General features: G+C 34.9%; 1 protein-coding gene across 1 annotated transcript; it reads left to right on the forward strand.

Moving 5' to 3' along the window:
* The first annotated feature begins 3181 nt into the window (after positions 1-3181).
* LOC149555322 (putative receptor-like protein kinase At1g11050) lies at positions 3182-3815 on the forward strand. The gene is made up of 2 exons (XM_089829330.1): positions 3182-3236; positions 3403-3815. Exons 1-2 carry the CDS (start codon positions 3182-3184, stop codon positions 3813-3815), a joined length of 468 nt encoding a protein of 155 aa, XP_089685456.1.
* Positions 3816-10203: the final 6388 nt, after the last annotated feature.

Raw genomic sequence — 10203 nt, forward strand, 5'->3', positions numbered from 1 at the left:
GTATCAGTAACAAGTTACCCTACGGGTAATACAGGAAAAATAACAATGCCTGATAATTTTAATTGATTCTAATGATCTATTGAGAACCTGATTTTGTTTGTGTCTTTAGCCATGGTTCCCTCAAGTTGGTGATCCCTCCTTGGTTGAATGTGAGCCACCCAAACAGTATTTTATACAAGGGATCAATAGCACGAACCTAAGGTTTTAATAGGTACACTTCCTTGTGACTGTTCAAACTATGCATAATCAAGTCTAAATCGACTAACCTCTGCTTTCTTTAAAACCTCGTCACCATATGCGTAAGCTTCCGCGTCATGTATAACCACCTGATTGGTATCTTCATCAATTTTAAAAACCTTTGTGGGACTGCTATCAACCCAGTCTAGGCTCTCTATCAAGTTCTCATTGATATGAATATCAGGTTCGTACATAAAAGTGACCGTTGCAGCTGGTGACCATTTGGCATGGTCCTTACCGATACCCTTCTTGGCTATGGCTCAAAACTTCAACTCCTGACCACGTTGAAGTTTAACTATGATTATGCCCCTCTGTTCGGTCGGATCATAGTCACTGACGGAGCGATTAGCTGCAACAGGAGTAACTCGATCATCAGATGAGACGAGGTCCAAGCTGGTGACATCGAGGGTTTGGTCGTCATCGCATTTGGCATGGAGGTGGAATTCGACAGAGCTGCTGCAGTAAATGTTCCTTACTCTTCGATCTGCACTTGGTTAGCTACGGGAGAGCAGTTTCTAAACAGAGGCGAAAAACTCTCCAACTGTACAGCCCTTCAAATCCCGACTGCAACCTCGATCTAAGTGGCAATCATCTCTCTGATCCATTATCTGTAGCCGTCATCTCAAATATGACTCAGCTCTGGATATTGAAGGGTGAGTATCAACAATATGAGCGGCCCGATTCCTTCATGGCTCGGCCAGATGCCATTAATCTGGTCTTCCAAAATTCCGCTAGACTTTGTGCAAATAATTTCAAATGCCTTCTATACAAACAGCTCCATATACGGAAATGCTAGCTGGAAGGGAAAACTTGGAAACTCGTTCATGCCTCCAATCTGCTCATACCGTGTCTTCCTCTATAGAAGGCTGAAGATATCGCCTTACTCCTCTTGCCACCTGAAATTAGAATGAATTTCAAACCTTGCGAAAGCTTAAATCTACAAATAGCAATTCTCAAAATGATCCTCCGGATTTGGCCTTAGGCCACAGATTATTGCCCTGATGAAATGACTGAATGTCACCTCCAATCTGCAATAATTCGGATGATATTTCACACCCTCAAAATCGTGTACCAATTGAGAGTTATCGTTCTCAATGGCCAACTGTGACAATTGCGAAAAACCCTAGGTTCCACAATGCACCCGTGATTGAATCACAATCTGAAAATCAAAGAGAGATAATCAACTGCCTGATTCGAATGGAGCCCCGGGGTGCCTATTTATTCTTTCCCTCCATCCTCTCCAGAGACTTCTAGAACCTTTTTGATCTTATCCCTCAAGTGACTTTATTAAATATTTTCCAAGTCACTTTATTAAATACAAGGTTATCTTTTAATATTTATTTATTTAATTAAAATAATTAATTAGTCGTCCTTGGACAACCAGATTAATTAAATTAATTAAATCGAACTGTCACCAGAAAATTAGGGACATGACAGCCTTCCCAGTGGTGGGGCTGGTAGCTTGAGGCACTGCTCTGCCTCCCCACCCTGTGGTGGCCCTGGCTGGTCTCCGCCCACCTTCTCCTGGTGCTCATTGAGATAATGCTGGAAAATGGCCTTGCCTAGTGCTGGTGATTTCTCCTCTGTGGCCTAAGGTCAAAGATGTGGAGGCTGCCACTGATCCCCCTACTGTTGTTGCTCCTGATGATAGCTGGTCTGTGCCCAACCCGCCCCCCAATCGTAGAAATGATTAGGGTTTTAATGATTAATAGTTTCTTTTTTTTGGCTTATGCCATGTGTTTAGTTACAGCTTAGGCCGCTTGAACTCTCTTGTGGGGTGATCTTGTATCCCCTAACCCCTTTTTTGTGAATTGTATTCTAAGTATATTTATTAATAAAACAGGACTATTCATTAAAAAAAAAGTAATTGTGTTTTGCCTCCTTATAATTCGCCATAAAATATATAGTTTTATTTCTTTCAATCTAAAATAAAATATTGGTTCCATGTATGTCCTTTCTAGAGGGAGGTGTCGCTGGTTTACAATTCAACTAATCTTCCAACCTCGGTCAATAGAAAATACATAAGCTTCCCTTTTTTGTATAATACTCCAAATGCCATTTCAACGCCAATAGATTTTGTCTCTATAGAATCGGTGGCTACCATCCATTAATATGGTCAACACAATCATTGATCCATCTTGAAAAGCAAAGAACACTTGTCCGTAGAAGCCCAACATTCCAATATATTGCTACGATACCTTGTCCTATTTAATCGTGATGCTCCACTCCAAACAAAATTGGGGATAATTCTGAGCATCCAAGATGATACTACAAACATGAAAGGGCATTTTTGGACTCGGTTAAGAGTTGTAGCAACTTTATATAGCTACCTTCTATAATATAGCGACAACATTCTCAGTGCAAAATGTCGATGAAAATGGAGGTGTTCATGGTGATGTTGGTACAAGCTGTTTTACCCATCATTAAGCCAACTATATTGTTGACCATTGCAAGATCATGGTGATGTAGGCACCACCATGGCTATGAGCATTAGACAAATTTTTAGTTACTGGTGGAGGGCGAGGATGAAATAGAGGCATTTTAAGAGATTATTGAAGAAAAGCCTTCTGATCAATGTCGTGAAGCCCAAGATGGGTGTAGTGTGGTTCAATGAAGGGAAAATAAAGAAAGCCATGAATGATTTTAGTTGCACGAATTTAATCGGGCAGGGGAGTTTTGGAATGGTGTACAAGACAAAACTTCCCGACGGTCAGATGATTGCCATGCAGAGAATGAAGAAGTGCTCTGTCGATGATGATGTAGATTTTTGGAATGAGGTAGAGATTTAGAGCAGCCTTTACCACAAGAATTTGGTGGCTCTGTGAGGTTTTGGCATTGGCGGTGATGACAAAGAGGGGTTCCAACAGTTTCTCGTTTATGACTACCTTGCCAATGGTAGCCTCGATCAACACATATTTAGAAATGCCACCGGGAGAAGGCTGACATGGGAGCAGAGGAAGAAGATTATAATCGGGATGTCATCGACATTCTGGCGTTCGGCCAGCGATATATCATAGAGATATAAAGGCCACTAACATTCTACTGGATAAGGACAAGAATGCCCATGTTGCTTATTTTTGGCTGGAGAGGTTGGCAAGTGAAGGGGAATCATATCTTGTGTCAAAAATAAGCGAAATGAGTATGCTCTGTATGGAATTCTTACAGATCGAAGTGATGTGTATAGCTTTGGAGTTGTGTTTTTGGAAATCATGAGTGGTAGAAGGGCTCTGGATATCTCTATGGAATGTTCGACTGAATACCTTATTACTGATTGGGCATGGAAGCTCCTGGAAATGAGTAGAGTAGTTGAATTGATAGATTGGAGAATGCACGAGAGTGAAGAGGTGAAAGCAATGGAGAGATTTGTTAAGGTGGGTATTTTGTGTACTCAATTTAATCTAGCTTTAAGGCCGAGCATGGCAGAGGCAGTGAAGATGTTGGAGGGAGAGGCTGTCATTCCCGCAATACCAGAAAAGCCTTTGCCAGTAGCAAATCACAGAGTGGCGAACAATGGAAAGGCATTTCACAGCATTATAGAGAGTTATCCTTCCTTCAACTCGTCTGTCATTGGAAGATAGGCGGCGCTCATTGGTTGTAACTCATGATGATCAAATACATGAATTGCTTATTCCTTGCTGGTCATGCTTTTTATGGAAATTTCTCAGCGAAGATGCCGATATCCTTGCTGTTTCTGAGAGAGAAGTGAGCTGCTAAGAAATGCAGTGTTCTTTATTTTATTTTTTTTCTTGCTGTGGTCTCCATTCATAAAGAAGTTTTACTCATTTGGAACTGGAACTCGAATGGTATTAGGCTGAAATTGTTGTGTTCAAAAATTAAGAATTGTCAATTATTCATGCATTTTACTAAATTTATCTAATCTACAATTTTTATTTCATTTTTAAGAATTAGCCTTATGAAACAAACCAAAGACCTATAAATATAAAATATTTAAAATATTTATTTTAATGTAGAATGTATTTATATCTTAAATTGATTGCTTACTTGAAATTTAGGAATAAGGATTTAGATGTCAATAAATGAAAAAAGTTTTTAAAATGTTTATATGAGTTAGTATTCTTTTAACAATTATTTCTAATTTTACCTTTTAAAATGTTTAGATATACTTTGAACAAGAGGATCTTTTATAGAACTAGGGTTTTTTTTCTTAAATTAGTAGAGGATAGATTTTTTCTATGATATAATTATAGTGTTTCAACATGAAACAAAGACAACTTCACTACTCCAAGAAACCTCATTTCACTAAATTTATCTAATCTACAATTTTTACTTCAATTAGCCTTATGAAACAAACCAAAGACCTATAAATATAAAATATTTATTTTAATGTAGAATGTATTTATATCTTAAATTGATTGCTTACTTGAAATTTAGGAATAAAGATTTAGGTGTGAATAAATGAAAAAAGGTTTTAAAATGTTTATATGATTTAGTATATTTTTAAACAATTATTTCTAATTTTATCCTTTAAAATGTTTAGATATAATTTTAACAACAGGAACTTTTTAGCATCAAGATTTTTTTCTTAATAATAATTGGAGGATAGATTTCTCCTATGATATAATTATAGTGTTTCAACATGAAACAAGGACAACAACACAACTCCATGAAACCTCATTTTCCATAATTTGTTATATGAAATCAAATCCCTTCTAGAAAATTGATTTATGTCCTTCATGACAACAACCGCCAACAACTTATCTTGCACCATGATCTTGCTCTATGTTTCTAGTATTGCATTGCACAATTATTTCAATATTTTAGTGAATGTTTAGTTGCATGAGAGCATGCTTCTAGATTTCTTTGTATTTAGATGATTCAGTTGAATGCAAGTTATAGTGCCATTACATATTATGTGTTTTGACATATTTCATAATGTAAGGCTACTATAATGCTCCCTTTACTTAGAATTCAAGCATAGTTTTCTTAAGAAAATATGCTACAAGATTGAGAAAGGACAAATGATCACATAATAACATCATATAAATACGACTTAACAGAAAAAAGAAAAAGTTCACTCTTTTTAATTGCTTTCTTAGATGCTTTAATATATAATATAATTTAATATAGTTATATAAAAAAGGCAAAATGTCATAACCACATTTTTATTTTTTAATCTCATAATGGAAAATTAATAACTTTTCCAAGACAATTATCTGAGTCAAAGTACAAAATAGTTAAACTATCTAACATGCAATGTTTAATTCTTACTACATTAATGGAGTAAACAAAACATATTTAACCAATTATAAAATTTAAAAATAAACAATGTCATATTGTGAAATATTAAATCCTAGTGGATCCTTATAGAGGCAGTCAAACATAAATAAATTTAAGTCTAGATGCTATTTATATAGAATGAAAGACTCTTGGCAGGAGGATTATGAGAGGGGGGGGGAGATTGATTTTCAGGCTTCACAATTTTAGAAAAAGTAACACAATTTGAAATCAAGAGCAACAGATAGATTATTTGGAAGGCTTGAAGGACTAAGGCTATTTTAGAAGTTATCGATGTAACTTTTAGGTTTTTATTTTTCTTACATAAGTTCTACTCAACAATTTAAGTGTGAAATCTTCTCATAACCAACTTTAGACTCCTATATTTTAGTATGGTTTGTCGACTTTGTATGACGATTTTGACTTAATTGGATGTTTATTGACCCAATTCATAATGGTTAGCTAATATAAATGTTTTATAGCTTTGCTATTTTTACATGTGATGTATTTGATTATGATGGGTTATCATTGTTAGAGTGGTCATTATTGTTGCATCAAAAGATCAACCTATCAATGCCTAATACAACTATTAAACTTATATAAATCATAGGAGGTAGTTAGTTCCTTGTCACAAATTTGGAGGGGAGCACTAACTATTTTGTGGCTAGAAATAAATTGGATCTTTCAAGATTTGGAAATTATAAGTGCTCTTCTATGAAGAATTATTATTTAGATAATTCATGTAATGATTCTTTCAAAATGTAACTTTTTAGTGAACCTATGGATCCTAGTGATCTAGTTATGATATGGAATCTGGATATTGTTGATTGTATGGCTAACCCCTTAGCAAGAAGAAAATTAAGGTATGCCAAACATAAAAATATTAAATAAGGAGGGTGGTTCATCCATTTGAGGGATTTTTAAAAGTTAAAATGAATCGGTCCTCTAGAAGGAAATGTGGACATGCATGAATCAATGGTGTTGTTAGGGACAATAGTGAAGTATTGTGCTCCTCTTTTCCTTCTATATCCATTCTTTATGCTATAGAAAAGGGTTCTCCCTTGATTTAAAATTAGATTATTTTGTCACTCAAGTTGCATTCAATATATTAAATAGTAAACATTTGAAGGAAGCTAATTGGTAAGTATTTGTACTAGTAAGATAAGTCCTTAATTGATAGTCCTAGATGGATTATATTTTTTTTTTGTCATACTTTGAGGAAGTAGAAAAATGTAGTAGCTTTCTTAGTAAATGAACTTTTGAGAACTAAGGTAGGTAGGGTATGGACTATGAAGTCTCTTGAGATTGATTATAAAGGGGATAAGAACAAAATTATATCCACAATCGATATGAAACTATGAAATCTTATATGTTCCTAGATTTGATTGTGTAATTATTTTTGCATCAACATTTTAAACCACACTTTGTGATCCATCATTAGGTTAAGAGAAAGTGACACTCTATTTCTTTCATGACACTCTATTTCTCTTATCATGATGATGGATCATAGAATGTGATCCGAAACATTGATGCAAAAATAATCACACAACGAATCGAGGAAAAAAATATAAAGAGGATGTGCATAAGTTAAATATGCATTAATAAAGTTGACTAGTTGTTACCTCTTTCAATTTGATTGTGTCTTTGCCTTGAGCTTTATTGTGTTGCTCTTAGGTTTTTCTTTGTATGTCTTGATTTATTTTGAATAAGTTAATTACCCCTCTTTTGTAAATATAATATTGCATCTTTCTCTTAAATTCTAAACCTTTGATGTCAAAAGGAGGGTATACAAATTTTCAACAAGCATGTGTAATTTTATTCTACATTCAAATGATTTTTTTAAATAAATCAAAATAATTGCAATACCACTGAATTACTCAATTCCATGCAAAATTGACAAAAAGAAGATAAGTGCATATTTCCATATATAGCTTCTAAAGTGATCAAAACTTTTTAAAACATGAATATATTAAAGTATGCAAAAATTGCTTTTAAAGCAATGAAGACTCTTAAACATATAGAAAATACTAATTATAAAATATCAAAATGCTAAAAAATAAATTTAAAATAACTTCCTAAAACACTTCAACTCTATTCTTAATAGTATTATCTAATGAATTTCTTTTAAAACATAGAAATTTTTATCTATGCAAGATTTACTTTTAAAGCAATGAATCTTAAAAATACAGAAGATGCTATTTATAAATAATCAACATGCTCAAAACTTTCTAAAACACTACAAATCTATTCTTGACATTATTATCCAATTAAAATATGCTAGCATGACATTATTGGCAAAGCCATGCAAGGTATTTAAATTATGTTTTTGAGAAGTAAAAGTCGTGTGAAATTTTTTTTTTTTGAACACAAGATTATTTAGAATTTTTTGTTGGAATGGAAAATAAGAGTTCCTAACTTTTAGAAATTTTCCTACAAACCTGATTTTTTTGTCACATGTCAATCATTTCTTAATAATTTGACACTTCTCAAGAAATTTTCTTTAAATATTATTTTAAAATCTAACAATGTGAACTTTATTTTTTTATAGAATTCCCCCTCTACAGACCCTTAAAATTCAAATACTTAAACTAAAATTCCAATAATAAAATTTATAATAAATAATCTAACATTAAAAGAAAAACTATATAATTTTTTTTTTTTTTAAATGTTAAGCCTGGGATATAAGCTATATTTTAGTACATGGCAGACATGCTCTAGACTTATTCGATATTAAAGCGATTGTAATTGTAATGGTTCGAGCATCACATACAAGATCAGAAGTTGTAGATGATATGTTTTATACTTCATGTTAGTGTATCAGAGTGATTTGTACATTACCCTAATTTCCGCAAAAGCACAAAAGCATGCGTTGTTATTATGCCACGAACAAACTTTATGGTTTTCAATGTCTAACATTAAAAATTAAGTCCAGTGATTGTACATTTGATGATATAGCTACATATATTTAGTAGCTGAAAAAATATTGTGCCTCCTAAATCATTAAAATTCGAACATCTAGTATCTTATTGCAAATGTAAGCCAAAAGAAGATATCGTATATGGAACAATGATATTAATACACAATTTTCTTGAGTTCAATATTTTCCCACAACAGGAGAACACATTACATGAAATGCAGCACGGCTGCCGCCTATTTTGAAAGAAGGGTTTAAAAATATGAGAAAATTTGTCCCGTCAGCCTCTGCTCTATGAATTACTATAGGTTGGGGATTTTCTAGCATTGCGGGAACTGCAGCCTCTGCCATACTCGACCTCAATGCCACATTCACATGAGCACACAAAATTTCCACCATTACAAATCTCTCCATTGTTTTCACCTCTTCCCTCTCCCGCATTCTCCAATCTATCACTAGATCTATTTTATTGGATGCCTTGAGAAACTTCCATACCCAATCGATAATATGGCATTGGCAAGTTATATCCACAGCCCTACTGCCTCTCATGATTTCCAGCAACACAACCCCAAAGCTGTAGACATCACAACGATCTGTCAGCAGTCCAGTCAGAGAATACTCCGGCGCCAAATAACCATGCGTGCCTGCTACTTTTGACTCCAAATGAGATTTCCCTTCCCTTGTCGCAAGCCCAAAATCCGCAATGTAGGGATTCATGTCATCATCCAGCAGAAGATTGTCAGCCTTGATGTCTCTGTGATATATCGCCGGCCGAACGTCGAAATGCAGATAACACAACCCCTTTGCGATGTCGATTATAATCGTCTTCCTCTACCCCCACGACAATACTCTCCAATTTCTAATTTTCCCTCGAAAAATGTGTTGATCCAGGCTGCCATTAGCGAGATAGTCCCAAATGAGAAACCACTCATGGTAGGCCCTGTTTGCCGTCACCGGCAATGCCGAAACCACAGAGAGCCAACAAATTTTGGTGGCAAAAGCTGCTCATCATCTCCACCTCGTTCTAGAAATCGTCGAGAGAGCACATCATCTGTCCGTCAGGAAGTTTGCCCTTGTACACAATTCCAAAGCTCCCCTATCCGATTAAATTGGTGCAACTGAAATTGTTCATTGCCTCCTCCAATTGCCACGCATTGAACCGCACTGGGCCAAGGTTTTCATGGAAAGAGTAATTCATTTTCTTCACATCAATCATCTCATGAGCTTTGGCAAGTCTTCTATTACACACTATTCTGTTGAAATTGCCCTGATCGATTATAATGTTGCAACTAAAATTCTTGGTTGCATCCTTGATTGGCAGTATATTGAACTGCACTACGCCCATGTGAATTCTCACAAAACGCCTAATTTTGGCCCTTGCATAGCACCAGTAACTGATTCCCATGCTGCAGAACAAGATCATAGCCATGGCTGCTATCACCAGGAAGACCTCAATTTTCACCAAAATTTTTTGCAGAGAATGTCATTACTAGATTACAGAAGAAATCAATATCTTGTTTGCTACAACTCTTTGTCGACGAGTGAATAATGGGCTAAATTTATAAGGAGGGGCCAAATTGCAGAAAAAAAATGTTACCAAATTGTAGATTTTTGTTGCCAAATCCATAATCAGCTAAATCATCGAGACTCGATCTTACAGAGCTGAAGGAATCTTTAGATTTGAAATGCGCGATCTGACTCCGCAGATCTACGGTTCACAGTGTCTTAAAAGTGCACAAAAATGATATAAAAATTTTCTGCCATTGGATTTTGGTATCTCCGTTTCGAATATCTCAGCAGTACTTGGATGTTTCCAT

Source organism: Cupressus sempervirens, chromosome 5 (genome assembly GCF_028749045.1).
Source record: "Cupressus sempervirens isolate cs-2001-9-10 chromosome 5, ASM2874904v1, whole genome shotgun sequence".
NCBI classification, from domain to species: Eukaryota; Viridiplantae; Streptophyta; class Pinopsida; order Cupressales; family Cupressaceae; genus Cupressus; species Cupressus sempervirens.